Source organism: Piliocolobus tephrosceles, chromosome 19 (assembly GCF_002776525.5).
Source record: "Piliocolobus tephrosceles isolate RC106 chromosome 19, ASM277652v3, whole genome shotgun sequence".
Lineage (NCBI taxonomy): Eukaryota > Metazoa > Chordata > Mammalia > Primates > Cercopithecidae > Piliocolobus > Piliocolobus tephrosceles.
In genome coordinates, this window is record NC_045452.1 from 1,814,750 (window position 1) to 1,835,696 (window position 20,947).

The 20,947-nt window shown below is 43.3% G+C and overlaps 2 protein-coding genes across 13 annotated transcripts in view; one reads left to right on the top strand and one right to left on the bottom strand.

Annotated features, from left to right (window-relative positions):
* MICAL3 (microtubule associated monooxygenase, calponin and LIM domain containing 3) overlaps positions 1 to 20,947 on the bottom strand; it is a 1,031,057-nt gene that overhangs the window by 778,355 nt on the left and 231,755 nt on the right. The gene's annotated exons all lie outside the window — the stretch shown is intronic.
* The window catches only part of BCL2L13 (BCL2 like 13), a 101,284-nt gene that overhangs the window by 36,517 nt on the left and 43,820 nt on the right, over positions 1 to 20,947 (top strand). For 11 of the 12 annotated variants that reach the window (XR_003306713.2, XM_026447120.2, XM_026447124.2 and 8 more), the window contains one exon: positions 16,543 to 16,650. Coding sequence is in view for 4 of the 12 variants with exons in the window: in XM_026447120.2 (XP_026302905.1) it covers positions 16,543 to 16,650 (108 nt within the window). In the remaining 8 variants the exon portion in view is untranslated. Of the gene's footprint in view, positions 1 to 3,074; positions 3,094 to 16,542; positions 16,651 to 20,947 lie in introns of those variants that run through there. The other variant, XM_023193952.1, reaches the window with a different exon arrangement.

Below are 20,947 nucleotides of genomic sequence, written 5' to 3' on the forward strand. Positions count from 1 at the left end.
TTTAACTTAACACAATGACCTCCAGTTCTATCCATGTTGTTGTGTTGTTGCAATGACAGGACCTCGTTCTTTTTTTTTTTTTTTTTTTTTTGAGACAGGGTCTTGCTCTGTTCCCCAGGCTGGAGTGCAGTGGCATGATCTTGGCTTACTGCAACCTCTGCCTCCTGGGTCCCGGTTCAAGCAATTCTCCTAGCTCAGCCTCCTTAGTAGCTGGGGTTACAGGCATGTGCCAACATGCCCAACTAATTTTTGTATTTTTAGTAGAGACGGGGTTTCACCATGTTGGCCAGGCTGTTCTTGAACTCCTGATCTTGTGATCCTCCTGCCTCAGCCTGCCAAAGTGCTGGGATTACAGGTGATCTCATTCTTTTTTATGCCTGAATAGTACTCCATTGTCTATATGTACCACATTTTCTTTATCCATTCATCTATTTGTGGACACTTAGGTTGCTTCCAAACCTTGACTGTTGTAAACAGTGCTGCAGCAAACATAGGAGTGCAGGTAGCTCTTTGATGTACTGATTCGTTTTTTTGGGTATATACCTAGCAGTGGGATTGCTGGATCATATGGTAGCTCAAGTTTTAGTTAGTTTTTTTTCTTCCCCCCCCCACCACCAGGCTGGAGTGCAATGGCGCAGTCTTGGCTCGCTGCAACCTCCGCTGCCTGGGTTCAAGCGATTCTCCTGCCTCAGCCTGCTGAGTAGTTGGGATTACAGGTGCCCACCACCATGCCCGGCTAATTTTTGTATTTTTAGTAGAGACGGGGTTTCACCATGTTTGTCAGGCTAGTCTCAAACTCCTGACCTCAGGTGATCCGCCCACCTCGGCCTCCCAAAGTGCTGGGATTACAGGCGTGAGCTACCACACCCAGCCTTTTTGAGTTTTTAAAAATTGAGTTGTAAGAAGTCTTTGTTGTTGTTGTTGTTATTGAGACAGAGTCTAGCTCTGTTGCCCAGGCTAGAGTATAGTGGTGTGGTCTTAGCTCACTGCAACCTCAGCCTCCCAGGTTCAGGCGATTCTTCTGCCTCTGCCTGCTTAGTAGCTGGGATTATAGGTGTCTGCCACCATACCTGGCTAATTTTTGTATTTTTGGTAGACACGGAGTTTTACCATGTTGGCCGAGTTATTCTGGAACTCCTGACCTCTATTGATCTGCCCTCCTTGGCCTCACAAAGTGTTGGGATTACAGGTGTGAGCCACAGTGGGCAGTTGTAAGAATTCTTCTTATGTTTTGATTACCAGATTCTTATCAGATACATGATTTCAAGACATATTCATTCATGCTGTAGTTTGTCTTTTTACTTTCTTGGCAGTATCCTTTGACATACAAACATTTTTAATTTTGGTGAATTCCAGTTTCTCTGTGTTTTCTTTTTTTTTCTTTTTTCTTGAGAGCATGAGGAAAGGCTTGTAGTTACCAATTCTTTTTTTTTTTTTTTTTTTTTTTTTGAGACAGAGTCTCTATGTGTTGCCCAAGCTGGACTGCAGTGGCGCTACCGTGGCTCATTGCAACCTCCGTCTCCCAGGTTCAAGCAATTCTCCCACCTCAGCCTCCTGAGTAGCTGGGATTACAGGGGCACACCACCAAGTCCAGCTAATTTTTTGTAATTTTAGTAGAGATGGGGTCTCACCATGTTGGCCAGGCTAGTCTTGAACTCCTGACCTCAGACGATCCGCCCACCTTAGCCTCCCAGAGTGCTGGGATTACAGGCGTGAGCCACCGCACCATGCCTGTCTATGTTTTCTTTATTATACTTTGGGTGTCTTATCTAAGAAACCATTGCCTAATACAAGGTCATGTACATTTTCACCTGTGTTTCCTTTTGAGAATTTTATAGTTTCAGCTCTTAAATTTAGGTCTTTGATCTGTTTCTTTGTTGTTGTTGTTTTTGTTTTTTTTTCCTGAGATGGAGTCTTGTTCTGTCGCCCAGGCTGGAGTGTAGTGGCGCTATCTCAGCCCACTGCAACCTCCACCTTCCCGGGTTCAAGCGATTCTCCTGCCTCAGCCTCCTGAGTAGCTGGGATTACAGGCATGCACCACAGGCGTGCACCACGATGCCTGGCTAATTTTTGTATTTTTAGTAGAGACGGGGTTTCACCATGTTGGCCAGGCTGGTCTCCAACTCCTGACCTCATGCTGCCCGCCTCGACCTCCCAAGGTGCTGGGATTACAGGCGTGAGCCACTGCGCCTGGCCTGATCTGTTTTGAGTTAATTTTTACATATGGTTTGAAGTAGGGATTCAGGTAAATTCTTCTGCATAGTACTGTGGTTTCAGTGTCTCCTCAAATTCATGTTGTAGCTTAGCTCCCAGTGTGGCAGTATTAGAAGACGGGGCCTTTTAGAGGTGATTGCATCTTGAGCACGTTGTCCTTGTGCTTGTTCATTTATATTGCTGTAAAGGAATACCTGAGGCTGGGTAATTTATAAAGAAAAGAAGTTTATTTGGCTCCTGTTTCTTTCTTTTTTTATTTTATTTTATTTTTTTATTTTTTTGTGAGATGGGGTCTCGCTCTGTCGCCCAGGCTGGAGTGCAGTGGAGCAATCTTGGCTCACTGCAAGCTACGCCTCCTGGGTTCACGCCATTCTCCTGCCTCAGCCTCCTGAGTAGCTGGGACTATAGGCGCCTGCCACCATTCCTAATTGTTTTAGTATTTTTAGTAGAGGTGGGGTTTCACCATGTTAGCCAGACTGGTCTGGATCTCCTAACCTCGTGATCCGCCCACCTCGGCCCCCCAAAGTGCTGGGATTACAGGCGTGAGCCACGGTGCCCTGACTCTTGGTTCTTCAGGCTGTATAAGAAGCATGGCGCTGGTGTCTGCATCTGGTGAGGGCCTCAAACTGCTTCCACTCATGGTGAAAAGGGGAAGCTTATGTGTGCAGAGATCACATGACAAGAAAAGAGGCGAGTGAGAAAAGGAAGGGAGGTGCCACGCTCTTTTTAACAACTAGTTCCGGCAGAAACTAAATGAGCAAGAACTCACTGAGAACCTTGAGGACAGTACCAGGTCATCCATGAGGGATCCACTCCCGTGACCCAAACATCTCCCATTAATCCCCACCTCCAACATTTGGGACCAGCTCTCAACATGAGGTTTGGAGGGGTTAAACAAAGCATAGTAGCGGTTACAGATGGATTGACCCATTCGTGGGTTAGTGGATTACTGAGTTATGTGAGTGGAACCGGCGGCTTTACTAGAAGAGGAAGACCGGGAGCTCCACATTAGCGTGCTCAGCCCCCTGGCCCTGTAATACTCTGTGCTGCCTTGGGACTCTGGGGTCAAAGGCAGCCCCTCAACCTTGGACTTTTCAGCCTGCAGAACTGTGAGAAATAAATTCCTTTTCTTTATAAACTATCCAGTTGCAGGTATTCTTTCATAAACTAAAGAAAATGGATGAATACACATGGGGATCTCTAGTTGTCTCAGCACCATTCGTTGAAAAGTTATTCTTTCTCCCTTTGATTGACCTTGGTACCTTTCTCAAAAATCAGTGGACCGTAGATGTATGGATTTATTTTTCCCTTCTCAATTCAATTCCATTGGTCTGTATACCTGTTGTTATACCATACTATCTTTATTGCTGTAGCTTTGTAGTAAACTTTGAAATTATGAAGTGTGAGCCCTTCAACTTTGTTCTTCCTTTTCCAAGATTTCTTTGACTATTCTGTGTCTCTTGCAATTCCATATTAATTTTAGGATTGGCTTGTCTGTTTCTGGAAAAAACATAGTTGGAATTTTGATGGGGATTACATTGAATGTATAGATCAATTTGGGGTGTCCTGCCATCTCAAATCAGCTTTTTTTTTTTTTTTTTTTTTTTTTTTTAAGGCAGACTTTCGCTCTTTTGCCCAGGTTGGAGTGCAGTGGCGCGATCTTGGCTCACTGCAACCTCTGCCTCCCAGGTTCGAGTGATTCTCCTGCCTCAGCCTCCCAAGTAACTGGGATTATGGGCACGCGCCATCACGCCTGGCTAATTTTATGTTTTTAGTAGAGATGGGGTTTCTCCATGTTGGTCAGGCTGGTCTCGAATTTCCGACCTCCCAAAGTGTTGGGATTACAGGCGTGAGCCACTGCGACCGGCTCAAGTCAGCTTTTCAAGGCAGATTTGTATAACCCAATTTGAAATTGAGCCATAATATTTCCAGAGATGTGTACTGTTTCATTCTTATCTTAGCTTTTCTATCAGGAACAGAAGATGATTGATCTCAACCACTGTGAAGCCAGACCTTGGGTGGTACATGGTGGAATTCTGCATTCTTTTCCCTCAGATCTGTCCTCCATCAGTCTGTCTCCCAATCTGCAGGATGCTTAGGGGGTATGGTAACACTAGAACATGAAACCTGCAATCATGATTGGCTGTCTGGAATTTGGTTATTTAAAACAAAACAAAAAAAAGGGCTGGGCATGGTGGCTCCCACCTGTAATCCCAGTACTCTGGGAGGCTGAGGCAGGCAGATCATGAGGTCAAGAGATCAAGACCATCCTGGCTAACATGGTGAAACCCCATTTCCATTAAAAATACAAAAAATGGCCGGACGCGGTGGCTCAAGCCTGTAATCCCAGCACTTTGGGAGGCTGAGACGGGCGGATCACGAGGTCAGGAGATCGAGACCAATCCTGGCTAACACAGTGAAACCCCGTCTGTACTAAAAAATACAAAAAACTAGCCGGGCGAGGTGGCGGGCGCCTGTAGTCCCAGCTAATCGAGAGGCTAAGGCAGGAGAATGGCCGGAACCCGGGAGGCGGAGCTTGCAGTGAGCTGAGATCCGGCCACTGTTCCAGCCTGGGCGACAGAGCGAGACTCCATCTCAAATAAAATAAAATAAAATAAAATAAAAATACCAAAAATTATCCAGGAGTGGGTGGCACGCGCCTGTAGTCCCAGCTACTCGGGAGGCCGAGGCAGGGGAATCATTTGAACCTGGGAGGCGGAGGTTGGAGTGAGCTGAGTTCCTGCCATGCATTCCATTCCAGGCAACGGAGTGAGGCTACGTCTTAAAAAAAAAAAAAAAAAAAATCTTGTTCCTTTATTTATTTTTTTGTAGAGATGTCTGTTCAACCATGTTCCTCAGGCTGGTCTCAAAACTTCTGAGCTCAGGTGATCTTTGTGCCTTAGCCTCCCAAAGTGGGAGGGCCAAACATCTGGTTTCTTTTCTTTCTTTTTTTTTTTGAGACAGTCTCTCACACTCTTGCCCAGGCTGGAGTGCAGTGGTGCAATCTCTGCTTATTGCAACCTCCGCTTTCTGGGTTCAAGCAATTCTCATGCCTCAGTCTCCTTAGTAGCTAGGATTATAGGAGCGTGCCACCACGCACAGCCAATTTTTGTATTTTTAGTAGAGATGTGATTTCACCATGTTGGCCAGGCTGCTGTCAAACTCCTGACATCAGGTGATCCACTCGCCTTGGCCCCCCAAAATGCTGGGATTACAGGCATGAGCCACTGTGCCCAGCCAACATCTGGTTTCTTAATTGCTGGTCCAGTAAGGTATATTTTGAGGTATTTGTTTTTGCTATTTAATGAACAATTGAACCATTCTGTCTATATGTTCAATGTACCTTTTTGATTTGATTGTAATTATTTGCACTGTCTAGAGTGTTATTTGCAAGGCTAACTGCCTGAATACTTGCTAAAACAAAGATCATGGAGCTCTACCCCAGACCTACAGGACTAGATACTGCATGCTAGGACCTGAAATCTATAATTTAATGTGTTTTATAGGTAATTTAAATGTGTCCCCAGTTTGGGGAACCATAGATTTAGAAAGTATTTTGCTCCGGAAGCTCTAGTTCTTTCAACTTGGCTGAACTTGTTAATCTTCTATTCACTTTGATAGCTCTGAATGAATTTCAGGGCTGGAATATAATGATTACTGACTCACTTGGCTTCATTTGAAACTGAAGTGGGTGGGATTTAGTGTGCTAAAGTCTGTTTATCTTTGAAATATTTGTCTCTCGGTTTATAGTCCAGGATTTATGCAGCATTGACCCTACTGTGTAGCTCTGTGCTTTAGAAAACCTAGGTGGAGAGGATTAATTAAATGCAAATCACTGAATCTATCTGTGTCACTGGTCAGCTAAATAAATAGCCTTTGTGTCCTAACAGCAGCAGACATTTTCTGGTTTAGGTTTTCCACATGGTTTATTATGAAGTATGACAACTTGTGGTGTGTAATCAGCATCACATTAGTCTCATGAGAATAAGCTCTCCTTTAATCAGCTGCTTTTCTTTAATCTGGTGGGGTGAGTGAGGCATATGGTAACCATGACATTTTTGTCATTTGCTTTGTAGGATGGTAGTGGTATTGATGGTGGTGTGATTGGATGTGTGGGTGTATGTATGTTTTGGGTATGTAGATTTTCCAAAAAGGGCAGAGGACAGATGGCAGATAAAGCATTCATATATTCCTTGTCTTTTTTTTTCTTTCTTTCTTTCATATATTCCTTGTCACTGTGCATCAAAAATTATAGTCATGTGTCCTGGGAGTCAGTAATAATTTTATTTACCAGAATATGTAGTTTCTAATGTTATTTCTCTGTGATTTATTAGAACTTGGGCTAGTCATTAAATTCACTGAAGTCTCATATTCTTCATGTAATAAGGATAGACTTGACAGCCTTTACAGACTATAAACCTAAATTTAAAGTTTTATGGTTCAGTCACTGATTAAACTCTCATAAGTATGCAAGTAATAGTGAAGGTCTTATTCTTTCCATTCCTGGTTCTCAGTATTCTCCATCATGATTCATCGCCATAAATAAATGCTCTATTTATCTTCCTATCTGTGCAGTTGGTCTGTTCTCATATTTGCCCAATGTAATACGACTTCTCATTTTATTTCTTTTTTGAGACAGAGTCTCACTCTGTTGCCGAGGCTGGAGTGCAGTGGTGCAATATCGGCTCACCGCAAGCTCCGCCTCCCGGGTTCATGCCATTCTCCTGCCTCAGCCTCCCAAGTAGCCAGAACTACAGGCACTGCCACCACGCCTGGCTATTTTTTGTTTTTATTTTTTCTGTTTTTAGTAGAGACAGGGCTTCACTGTGTTAGCCAGGATGGTCTTGATCTCCTGACCTCGTGATCCTCCTGCCTCGGCCTCCGAAAGTGCTGGGATTACAGGCGTGAGCTACCGCTCCCAGCCTTATTTATTTTACCTTTTGTCATTTGAGCTAGCCTCAAAATATACTGATAACTTTGTATTTTTTTTTTTTTTTTGTATTTTTTAGTAGAGATGGGGTTTCACCGTGTTAGCCAGGATGGTCTCCATCTCCTGACCTCGTGATCCACCCACCTCGGCCTCCCAAAGTGCTGGGATTACAGGCTTGAGCCACCGTGCCCAGCCAACTTTGTATTTTTTATTTATTTGTATTTTTAAGCTACACCTGCTGGAATGGGAACTTTGTGTTTTTTTATTCCTCTGAATTTATTTATAATTCTTATTTTATTGTGTGTTTTTTTAAGTATCTCCTCTCCCTAGCGAGGTTACTATGTATACATAGAGAATACAATGAGCTTGTTGTCTGTACGTATACATCTATACATTGTAACTCTTTATCGTAGTAGATAGTGGTAGCTATAAAGTAGTTGAGTATTTTTTTAGTCCATGTTTCACACAAGTCTAGGACAAAGGAAGTATATCCCAAAGTGTTTGTAATCTGATTAGAATAATAATAAAGTACAAAATCATCAAACAGCATAGGATAATGTATGTTTAAATGTTCAACTTTGTGGCACACACTAAATGTATAAATGTTTAAGGTCAGTGATAGACCTGTGAACATAGTAGTCATTGAAGACATTTTGAATTAGAGAGTTAAACTGGTTTTTCAAGGGTAGACAGAATTTGAATTATCAGGAAACAGAAGGGCAGTTTATGTTAAGCAAAAATGTAGAATAATATGTTTGAGGTTTTTGTTTGTTTTATTTTGTTTTTTAGCAATAGGTTCTTGCTGGCCGGGGACAGTGGCTTACACATTTTAAGGGAGACCAAGGTGGGCGGATCACAAGGTCAGGAGTTCAAGGCCAGCCTGGCCAACATAGTGAAACCCTGTCTGTAGTAAAAATATAGAAAATTAGCCAGGCATGGTGCCAGGTGCCTGTAATCCTAGCTACTAGGGAGGCTGAGGTGCGATAATCGCTTGAACCTGGAAGGCGGAGGTTGCAGTGAGCTGAGATCGTACTACTGCACTCCATCCTGGGCAACAGTGTGAGACTCCGTCTCAAAAAAAAAGTAATGGGTTCCTGCTATGTCGCCCAGGCTGGAGTACAGTGACTACTCACAGGCATGATTATAGCACACTATGGCCTCAAACTCCTGAGCTCAAGGGGTCTTCCTGCCTAGGCCTCCCAAGTAGCTGGGACTATAACATGGTCCACATCTGGCTTGTTTTGTTAGATAGTGAGAAATTGGCAGTGAGTTCATACTGGATGAAAATTGTAATACTTTTAAAGAAAATTCCTTATCACATATAATTTAATGTGGCTTATAATGATGCATAATGGAAAAATCTAAATGGTAAATAAATCAGGAGTAGGAAAATTGTACGTCTATAGTAGGAATAACAGATCATAGATAAGTAAGTAGTCTGTGAGATCCTCTACAATTATACTAGAGCTGAACTGTGAATTTGGTTCTTGGCAAAGCCAAATACATATATACCTACATATACACACACACATATATATACACACACACATATATACACATACACATATATACAGATACATATATACGTATACATGTATATACACACACACTATAAAACAGAGGGCATACTTAGTTCCAGGAGTCTTTTCCCCCCTATAATTTAGAAGCGATACTAGTTTCTTTTGGTTGGAAAATAGTTCTTTAAAAGATTTCTTTTTTCCCATTTAGAGCTTTATAACATAGGACACAGAAATGCTGTAGAAAATGTTGTCAATGTCGGCCAGACATGGTGTCTCATGGCTGTAATCCCAGCACTTTGGAAGGCCGAGGTGGGTAGATCACGAGGTCAGGAGATCAAGACTATCCTGGCTAACATGATGAAAAACTCCGTCTCTACTAAAAAATACAAAAAATTAGCTGGGCGTGGGTGGTGGGTGCCTGTAGTCCCAGGTACTTGGGAGGCTGAGGCAGGAGAATGGCGTGAACCCGGGAGGCAGAGCTTGCAGTGAGCCGAGATCGCACCACTGCACTCCAGCCTAGGCAACAGAGTGAGACTCCGTCTCAAAAAAAAAAAAAAGAAAAAAAAGAAATGTCAATATGAAACGTGGTATTAGATTTCAAAACATTGTCTCTTGATGTGATTCTGGATAAAAATAAGGAAGTGACACTGAAGTACAATTCAGTTAAATAGTTAACATTCTCTACGGACCTAGATTATATGTACATAATTTTTTGTTGTTCGTTTTTTGTTTTTGTTTTTGAGACAGTTTCACTCTGTCACCCAGGCTGAAGTGCAGTGGCGTGTCTCAGTTCACAGCATCCTCGGCCTCCTGCATTCAAGCGATTCTCCTGCCTCAGCCTCCCGAGTAGCTGGGATTACAGGCATGTGCCGCCACAACCAGCTAATTTTTGCATTTTTAATGTAGGGACAAGGTTTCACCATGTTGGCCAGGATGGCCTGAATTTCCTGACCTTGTGATCCGCCAACCACGTGATCCTCCCACCTCGGCCTCCAAAAGTGCTGGGATTACAGGCATGAGCCACCACGCCCGGCCTAATTTTGTGTTTTTAGTAGAGACAGGGTTTCTCCATGTTGGTCAAGCTGGTCTCAAACTCCCGACGTTAGGTAATCCGCCTTCCTCAGCCTCCCAGAGTGCTGGGATTACAGGCGTGAGCCACCGAGCCCAGCCCATACATACTTTTCTGATGGTCCAGCTTAATATGAGGATAAACTACAATGCAGAGGAATGGAGACTTCTTATCATGTCAGGAAACCTTGCAGAAAAATGGATCCAGTAGATTGTATTCTCTGCAAGGAGTCTAAAATGTTTAGATGTTCTGAGTTTCTGATTAAGGCCAGGTCAAGAGTAGAATGATAGATGTTAAGTTAGAAATGTTTTTGTGGAATGGAGGGCTAACTTTTTCCAGCCTGGTTGTTATTTCTGTTTCTGTCATTGAAGTATGTTTGAAGGAGTGTCAGTAGCTACAAGAAGGGCTGATTTCTGTTAAAAGCACGCTCATTCACGGTAGCTCATGACAGTGATTGATCAAAATTCCTACATTGTTCAGTATGACAGAGATTACCTTAGCCTGGAAAAAAATTGAAGGCAAGTCCATTAGAGACAAACCACCCCTGGAAACAGGTCACAGAACATCTGGTATTCAGGAATACAGCTTTTTAGTAAAACTTCCCCAATTTGTTGTGCAATGTCCAACAGATTGAAGCAACACAAGTTAAGCCATTCTCTCTAGCAGCAGTTGAAGAGCAAGAATAACTGCCGGTCAAGATTTCTCCTAGTTTGTGTTAAAACAGCCCTGTTTTATATTACATGGCATTATCTAAACTGACAGAGGTTGTCCTGCTGTTCCTACCTTTCACAGTGTGGAAAGCAGGTTCTGTATAAGCATCATTGATTAGAAATCTGTGGTGAGCTGATTTCTGTTCACAGAGATAAGGGGTCAGGAAAGATAATTATCTAATAATACAATTTTAGAGCATGAAAAGAATTGGTGAGTGGGAGTGCCTGTCTATTCGGTGTTTATCTCATTACTCTTCACAACAACCCTTTGTGGTGGGTATTTTCCCATTTTATGTAAGAGGAGAGGTTCAGCTGGGCGTGGTGGCTCATGCCTATAATCCCAGCACTTCGGGAGGTCGAGGCAGGCGGATCACTTAAGGTCAGGTGTTCGAGACCAGCCTGGCCAACATGGCGGAATTCCGTCTCTACTAAAAATTTAAAAATTAGGTGGGCATGGTGGCACACGCCTGTAATCCCAGCTACTCAGGAGGCTGAAGTGGGAGAATTGCTTGAACCCAGGAGGCGGAGGTTGCAGTGAGCTGAGATTGCACCACTGTACTCCAGCCTGGGCTACAGAGCGAGACTCTATCTCAATTTAAAAAAATAATCATAAAGAGGAGAGGGTCAAGAAGATTATTTTCCTTGCCCAAGTGATGAGTTAGAAGGCCTGACTCCAAAGCTTATCATCCACTTTATGGCTGCTTTCCAGGAAGCTAGAAGGTAAAGAGACAATTTTATTGCAAGAAATAACATGGGCCGTAAATTAATTTCCCAGCTTGTTTTTGATTTGCTTTAATAATGTCATGATGTATTCTGGAGATCACTGTACCTTGTGCAGTTGTATTAATCAGTGCTATTGCAGAGCCATCCAACACTACAATTACTTCTAAAGGGAAAACCTGTTATAATTGTAAACAGTAATGGAGATTTAGTAGCTTATCTGTACAGGCAGACTTTGATGCTTTATGAGAATTTATAAAGATTAGGATAAATGGGATAGCTTTCTAGGATAAAGTGGCCTCAAATTTTGCATAATAGATTGTTTTATGTAACATTTTCAAGTTTTTATGAATGTAGTTTATCAAAGATATTTACTTAGGCAGAAATAAGTGAAATGTCATTAAGCAAACTATATGTTATTGGTGACATTGAGGAGATCCTTTGTGTTACATTTCAGCTTTTAAGGATCCTAGCACTTAGGGAGGCAGAGGCAGGAGGATGGCTTGAGCCCAGGAGTTCGAGACCTGTCTGGGCAATGGAGTGAGATCCCATTCTCAAAAAGTAAAAAAAATAAGGATTTGAGTTTTATTTTGTTCAGTCTTAGCTCATAAGGAAAGTGTTTTATGTCACTTAAAGGAAAGTTATTTTTGTCAGCTTTAAAAGTAGAAAATGAATCAGAATCTGTGATATGTAAAAATGTTTAACCTTTTGTTTGTTTTTTAAAAGTATTTTAAATACCTGTAAATGATAGAATAATCAAGTTTCTTGACTTAATAGAATTAATTAATTCAAAGCCCATCTGTGAATTTGGGATTCTTTAATTTGGTTGCAAAAAATGAAAACATGGGCAGAGCCTGGTGGCTCATGCCTATAATCCCAGCATGAGGGAGGCCAAGGTAGGAGGATTGCTTGAGCCCAGGAATTTGAGACCAGCCTGGCCAAGAAGGCAAAACTTTGTCTCTACCAAAAAAAAAGAAAAACCCCACATGGCTGGGTGCTGTGGCTCCCGCCTGTAATCCCAGCACTTTGGGAGGCCGGGGCAGGCAGATCACGAGGTCGGGAGATCGAGACCATCCTGGCCAACATGGTGAAATGCCGTCTCTACTAAAAATACAAAAATTAGCTGGGTGTGGTGGTGCATGCCTGTAGTCCCAGCTACTTGGGAGGCTGAGGCAGGAGAATCACTGGAACCTGGGAGGCAGAGGTTGCAGTTAGCCGAGATCATGTCACTGCCCTATAGCCTGGGTAACAAACCAAGACTCTGTCTCAAAAAAAAAAAAAAAGTCTTTTTAGCAGCAACACTCTTTTGCTAGAAAATAAAAAAGTCTCAATATAAATGAATAGTAGGTAGACCTGCAACTTGGTGGCCCAGTTCATGCTGCTTTTTGTTTGTTTGTTTGTTTGTTTGTTTGTTTGTTTGTTTTGCTGAAATTCTTGCATGGTGGAGAAGTATAATTGATTGCAGAGCCCTCCCCGCACACCCAGGTAGGGACTTCATTGTCCCCACAAGTTACTTATCTCAAGTCTTCAGGGAAATGAAAAATCAGTCTCCTCTAACAAAAAGGTTAGGCGCTAAGTATACAATTCAACATCCTCTGGGTGTTCAGGTAAACCTGAATTTAAGTTCCAGAAATGAGTGAGATTCCTAGGATGGCTCTGAATTATCTTGACTTCCCTGTATGCCTCTGGCTAAAAACCAAGCTGGGATTATTGATGCGATTGTGAATCTGGCCCGTGTCCCGGGAATGTGGATTCTGCTGCATATGTCAATTGATTTGGCTCCTTTTTTTTTTTGAGACAGAGTTTTGCTCTTGTCACCCAGGCTGGAGTGCAGTGGCTTGATCTGGGCTCACTGCAACTTCTGCCTCCAGGGTTCAAGTGATTCTCCCGCCTGTAGCTGTGATTACAGGCGCCCGCCACCACACCCAGTAAGTTTTTGTTTTTTTAGTAGAGACGGGATTTCACCATGTTGGCCAGGCTAGTCTTGAATTCCTGACCTCAGGTAATCCACCCGCCTTGGCCTCCTGAAGTGCTGGGATTACAGGTATGAGCCACTGCACCTGGCCAGTTTGGCTCTGTTTATCCGAAAGTTTTTGTTTAAATGGAAATTTTTGCTCTGTAGTACTGAAATCATCTGAAAGTAGAAGAAAAAAAATTAAGAAAGAATATTTTTGTAATGTAGGGAGAACTTGAGCTTTTTATATAAGCTTTTAAAGCTATAAAAGGAACTATGCTGTTTTACCCCGAAATTTGCCCACTTTTAATTTAGGAGAAACGTTTTGGTTTCCTTTATGTTCTAGTCTCTGGATACAAATCCTTTCTTTGTTTTTTCCCCCTATTACCAACCACAGGTTCTTAGGCTCCTGTGTAATAGAAATTGACACAAGGCCAAGCAAGTTTCCCAGACAAGGCTTAAGACTTATGGGTTGGGCACGGTGGCTCACGCCTGTAATCCCAGCACTGTGGGAGGCCGAGGTGGGTGGATCACGAGGTCAGGAGTTCAAGACTAGTAGCCAACATGATGAAACCCCATCTCTACTAAAAATACAAAAAATGAGCTGGGCGTGGTGGCAGGCGCCTCTAATCCCAGCTACTCGGGAGGGTGAGGCAGGAGAATCACTTGAACCCGGGGGGCGGAGGTTGCAGTGAGCCGAGATTGTACCATTGCACTCCAACCTAGGCAACAAGAGCATAACTCTTAAACAACAACAAAAAAAGACTTATGCCTAGAAAGGTCGGACATAAGGGAGATAGCACAGGATGAAGGGTTCTCCAGCTGGATCTCCAAGGGGCGTGCATTGCAGTGTCTTACGGAGGGTGACATGCATGATTCACAAGGCAGGTGAGCATCACTACGTGTGTGGGGTGGAGTGCAGACACGGTAAGGAATCATGCGAACACATGATCAGAAAGTGGCAGAGAAGCCCCTTCCTGGGTGGTGATTTTAGTATTATAATGAGGCTGGAGATTAGGATTGGTCATTGTCCTTGGGCTCATGTGCGTGGTAGAACCAACTCCCTTGAGTAAGATTTATGGCGGGGTGCTGCCTATAGTTTCTTCATACCATACCTGCAAAGTCTGGTCAGCAGGTATGGCGCCAATTGGGGTGGTGCTGTAAGGTGTGGTCACTGAGAACGGATGGAAAAACACAGGAGTGGGGTGGGGCCCAGTCCCATTTCCTACTCTGTCTCACCTCCATACCCTGAGATTACTCGTCTTGATCTGTCTCCTGGAGCCTTTTAGTGGTTGGTGATCATTGGCCACTGCTCATTAAGTCAGGTTACCCAATAGTAGAAAACTATAGTACATGAACCAAATGAAAGAGGGCTAGATTATGCAGTGGGTGTGAGTATGTGGATTCAGGGAGGGGAAAGAAGGAGAATTAGATGGGCCGGGCACAGTGGCTCACGCCTGTAATCCCAGCACTTTGGGAGGCCAAGGCAGGTGGATCACGAGGTCAGAAGATTTGAGACCATCCTGGCTAACACGTTGAAACTCCGTCTCTACTAAAAATACAAAATATTAGGCAGGCATGGTGGTGGGCACCTGTAGTCCCAGCTACTCGGGAGGCTGAGGCAGGAGAATGGCGTGAGCTCACGAGGTGGAGCTTGCAGCGAGCCAAGATTGCGCCACTGCACTCCAGCCTGGGGGACAGAGTGAGACTGTCTCAAAAAAAAAAAAAAGGAGTATTAGATGGTAATTAGTAAAGTGTTTAAACCAAGGCTTATAAAGGTCCTGAGAGGGTCCATGAATGCCCTAAAATTGCTTGCCAAACATTCTGGGAGGAGGGGTCATTATTTTATTCACATTCTCTAAGAGCCTGAAATCTCAAAAAGCCCAAGAACAAGAACTGCTGTGCTGTGATCACTGTCATAGAGGCAGGCCTGGACTTCATGGTGTTTGATTTAATACAGCCCATGCTTGCAAGAATGGCGAGAGGCGACACTGTGCAGTGGTTAGGGCCCAGACCCTGAAAGATGACTGCCTGGGTTTGTCTCTGAGCTCTGCTGTCAGTGCACCCTTAGTCAGATCTCTTCCCTGTGCCTTAGGTTTTTCACCTGCAAATTGAGGATAATAGTAATACCTATCTCAAAGGGTTGTTATGAGCATTTAATGAGTGTACATGTGTATACACATGCCTACATACATACATGTACATACAAAGTACTTAGTATGCTGCCCCCAGCACTTGATATTAGCCATTATTATGTATTGTTATCATTAAAACTAACGCGTGAAATTGGACTGTCAGATGACAAAGGTGCTGCTTTCAGGCTTCAGTACTTTTTTTTCTACCTTAGTACTTGCAAAGATAAGTAACTATCTTGCTGCATTTAGAAAAGTTAGTAGCAAAATAGAATTAACTAGTAATAAGCATGAGAGACTGGTGATGAGCATAGCTCTCATAAGTCTAAAGTGATTGGCACAAAGAAATCATTACACCCACAGTGGTGAGATTTTAGCCTCGGTTGTGTGCTTTGTGGACTGAAGCAGCGGTCAACTAACTATTGTGGGCAGGATAGGGAGAAGAAAAGAAAGAAAATTGCAAAGCATGGATAAAATGCTAGAAGTGTATCATTTAAAAACATGTCCAAAAGTGAGATACAGTTAGGGATCTATGTAATTTGAAGTGGGGGGAATGGACATCTCCCACCACCACTAAAATATTAATAACACCAATTGTTTTTGTTTTTATCATATTCCAACATCATACTTTTTAAAAAGAATACATTGTCTACGGAAAGAGGACTGGCCTCACTTATTGATACATCTTTCCCAACCTCCTCTTGAGTTAATGTGTTTCTGAAGATTCAGCTCCATTTCCCTGTTTCTGGCAGAAACATCTAGAAAGGTGGAAACTTACTCTCAATAAATAGGCCCAAGTATTTCTACTAAAGGTTGTTTTTGTTTTGTTCTGTTTTGTTTTTTAATTATTGCAAAAGGATTTCCTACCCTCCCTAATTTTGATAATGAATTATGATTTTGCATTTTTTGGCTTATTAAAGTGGTATTGTAGGGACAGGCGCCGTGGCTTACGCCTGTAATCCCAACACTTTGGGAGGCCGAGGTGGGCGGATCACAAGGTCAGGAGTATGAGACCAGCCTGGCCAACATAGTGAAACCCCGTCTCTACTAAAAATACAAAAAAATTACCTGGGCATGGTGGCGGGCACCTGTAATCCCAGTTACTCGGGAGGCTGAGGCAGGAGAATGGCTTGAACCTGGGAGGTGGAGGTTGTAGTGAGTGGAGATCGCGCCAGTGCACACCAGCCCCAGTGACAGTGCGAGACTCCGTCTCAAAAGAAAGAAAAAAGTGCTATTATATTCTAATGATTTCTCTCTCCCTCTTTCAATAATAACCTTTTTTGTTGCTTTCAGGGGTTCAACTAGATGTAGCTTCACAATCTCTGGATCAAGAAATTTTATTAAAAGTTAAAACTGAAATTGAAGAAGAGCTAAAATCTCTGGACAAAGAAATTTCTGAAGGTCTGTTTATTCTTATTTTTCTAGTTTATAAGCAGATTCTGTTTGGTATGGTTTACTGTTGGTTTAATTTAATTTTTTTTTTTTTTTTGAGACGGAGTCTTGCTCTTTCACCCGGGCTGGAGTGCAGTGGCCGGATCTCAGCTCACTGCAAGCTCCGCCTCCCGGGTTTTACGCCATTCTCCTGCCTCAGCCTCCTGAGTAGCCGGGATTACAGGCGCCCGCCACCTCGCCCGGCTAGTTTTTTGTATTTTTAGTAGAGACGGGGTTTCACCATGTTAGCCAGGGTGGTCTCGATTTCCTCACCTCATGATCCGCCCGTCTCGGCCTCCCAAAGTGCTGGGATTACAGGCTTGAGCCACCGCGCCCAGCTAATTTGATTTTTACAGTGGGGTGTTCTCAACAGTTAACAGCTTACACCGATTATCCATTGGTAGAAGTTCATAAGGGTGAAACTAGAAGGTAGCCTTTTTCTTTCCTGGGGAATAGGATTATGGAAGTTCCCCAACTATACCTAACAGGTTAGATGTAGCGGTTTCTGGTGTTAAGTATCGGATAAGTGATCATGTTAAGGTTCTTCCCATTCACTATGGTTTGATTTGTATTTGGTATTAGCTTTATAAGTAATAACGACATTAAAAGGAAAAAGTAAGCATACGCTTCTTTTATTTTTGCATACATATATACTATAGATAACTAATTATAATGTACATTCAGCTGTATAGCCATTTTATTTTGCACTTTACAACATAAACTTTAAAAATAGTTAGTCTACTAAGTGCATGAAATTTCATTCGCTGAATAAATGTTTTTACTCAGTGATTATTCTCTTATAATTATGATTATGATTATGATTATGATTATGATTTCGGGGACAGGGTCTTGCTCTGTTGCCCAGGCTGGAGTGTAGTAGTGAGCACTGGGATTAGAGGTGTGAGCCACCATGCCTGGCCTGTTCCCTTATTATTGAGGGGAGCATTTGGATTATTATTCCTTTTTTTCACTGGATGACGACTACACAGCATTTGCATTATTTCCTGTGTTGCCCTACGTAGGTCATGCTGCACTGAACATCTTGCCCAATGATATATATATTTTTTTACAGCTTTATTGAGATATATTTTACATACCATAAAATTCACCCATTTGAAAAGGTCCAGTTCAGGCTGGGCACAGGGACTCATGCCTGTAATCCCAGCTGTTTGGGAGGCCAAGGCCTCAGGAAGATTGCTTGAGCCCCTGAGTTCAAAACCAGACTGGGGAACATAGGGAGACCATGTCTCTATGTATTAAAAATAAAAAGTCTAGTTCAGTGGTTTTAGTGTATTCCCAGAATTTATCACCACAATCTGAATTTAGAGCACTTTCAGTTCTCCAAAAAGAAACACAATACGCATCAGCAGCCACTTCCCATTCCCACTAGCCCAGGTCCCAACCCCAACCCACACCAGGCACCCACTGATCTCCATTCTGTTTTTATTGATTTGCCTATTCAGGAGATACACATAAATAGAACAGTTCACTATGTGGCAGCGGTGGTGGTGTTGTTTTGAGACACAGTTTCACTCTCGTTACCCAGGCTGGAGTACAGTGGCACCATCTCAGCTCACTGCAACCTCCATCTCCCGGGTTCAAACGATTCTCCTGTCTCAGCCTCCCGAGTAGCTGGGATTACAGGCATGTGCCACCACGCCCAGCTAATTTTTTGTGTTTTTAGTAGAGACGGGGGTTTCTCCATATTGCTCAGGCTGGTCTCGAACTCCTGACCTCAGGTAATCTGCCCATCTCGGCCTCTCGAAATGCTGGGATTACAGGCGTGATCCACCGTGCCCGACCACTGTGTGGTCTTTTGTGATTGGCATTTTTACTTAGCATAATGTATTTTTTTTGTTGTTCTTGTTGCTGTTTTTTAAGACATCACCTTGCTCTGTTGCACAGGCTGGCGTGCAGTGGCATGATCTGGGCTCACTGCAACTTCCAACTTTAAGGTTCAAGCAATTCTCCAGCCTCAGCCTCTTGAGTAGCTGGGATTACAGGTGCCCACCACCATGCACAGCTTATTTTTGGTTTTAGCAGAGATGGGGTTTCACCATATTGGCCAGGCTGGTCTCCAACTCCTGACCTCAAGTGATCCGCCTGCCTCAGCCTCCCAGAGTACTGGGATTACAGGCATGAGCTGCTGCACCTGGCTGATTTAGCATAATGTTTTCTCTTTTTTTGAGACGGAGTCTGGCTCTGTCACCCAGGCTGGGGTGCAGTGGCCGGATCTCAGCTCACTGCAAGCTCCGCCTCCCAAGTTTACGCCATTCTTCTGCCTCAGCCTCCCGAGTAGCTGGGACTACAGGCGCCAGCCACCTTGCCTGGCTAGTTTTTTGTATTTTTTAGTAGAGATGGGGTTTCACCGTGTTAGCCAGGATGGTCTCGATCTCCTGACCTCCTGATCCGCCCGTCTCGGCCTCCCAAAGTGCTGGGATTACAGGCTTGAGCCACGGCGCCCGGCCTAGCATAATGTTTTCAAAGGTCATCCATGTTGTAACATGTATCAGTACTTCATTACTTTTTACAGTCAAATAATACTCAACTGTGTGGATGTGCCACATTTTGTTTATTCGTTCATGAGTTAATGGAAATTTAGGTTGTTTCTACTTGTTTACTATTACGTATAATGTTGCTGTGAATATTCCTGTGCAAGTTTTTGTGTGGATGTATATTGCCCAATAATTTTTTCTTTTTCTTTTTCTTTTTTTGTTTGAGATGGAGCCTTGCTCTGTTGCCCAGGCTGGAGTGCAGTGACGCCATCTTGGCTCACTACAAGCTCCATCTTCTGGGTTCACACCATTCTACTGCCTCAGCCTCCTGGGTAGCTGGGACCACAGTTGCCCACCACCACAGGCGCCCACCACCACACCCAGCTAATCTTTTGGTATTTTTAGTAGAGATGGGATTTGTTAGCCCAGATGTTCTCGATCTCCTGACCTCGTGATCCGCCTACCTCGGCCTCCCAAAGTGCTGGGATTATAGGTGTGAGCCACTGCACCTGGCCTGCCCAATAATTTTTAATGATCAAAATTATAAATTATGTTTATGACTCAAGTTCCTCATTGGTAGAGAAAAAATGTGAATAGAAATGTACAAATAATCCTGAGACTGGGTGCCCTGGCTCACGCCTGTAGTCCCAGCACTTTAGGAAGCTGAGGCGGGTGGATCAGTTGAGGTCAGGAGTTTGAGACGACCCCAGCCAACATGGCGAAACCCTGCCTCTACTAAAAATACAAAAAAACAGTTAGCCAGGCGGGTTGGCGCACACCTGTAATCCTAGCTACCTGGGAGGCTAAGGCATGAGAATCTCTTGAACCCAGGAAGCAGAGGTTGTAGTGAGCCAAGATCATGCCACTGCATTCCAGCCTGGGTGACAGAATGAGAGCTTTTTAAAAAAAAAAAAAAAAAAAAAAAAAAAGAATGTACAAGTAATCGTGAAAGCTAATGTTAGTCTTATCTTTTATATTTCTTCGTTTTTTTTGAGAAGTCTCGCTCTGTCGCCCAGGCTGGAGTGCAGTGGTACGATCTCAGTTCACTGCAACCTCTGCGTCCTGAGTTTAAGCAGTTCTCCTACCTTAGCCTCCTGAGTAGCTGGGATTATAGGCACCCGCCACCATGCCTGGCTAATTTTTATATTTTTAGTAGAGATGGGGTTTCATGTTGGTCAGGCTGGTCTCAATCTCCTGACCTTGTGATCCACCCGCCTCGGCCTCCCAAAGTGCTGGGATTACAGGTGTGAAGCACCGCGCACAACCATTATATTTCTGTATCAACATTTTAAAGCGATTAAATTTCTGATTCTCTTCATGTATATTCTGGTAACAGCACACCTGCATAGTAAAATGGGCAAAAAAGGTAGAAAGAAGAGAGTAACAATAGGTTTAAATACATTCACTTATTGAACCCCATATTATCTAAGCTAGACCATTAAAATAGATGCTCTCCAGCTTGCTCAAACAACAAAGTATTTGTGCACTTCGCAGCCATTTGCATCTTTCTTGGAGGCAAGCACTTTATAAAGAAATACATACTTAACTCTGTAGTAAAATGTGCAGCCTTATAGGAGTAAGCCTTAGATTAGTAAGTATTTTATGCAGATGATGGCTAAATCTTGGGAGTGGGTGCGAGCTGCCTGCTTTCCTGGTAGTTTATTCCTTGCATCCCATTTGTACTCTGGAACAAAAGTTACTCTGCTTGCTCTTCCTGCAGTTAGGGAATGGTTAAGTCTCTACCACAAGTTATGACTGCTTTTTCTGGGTTC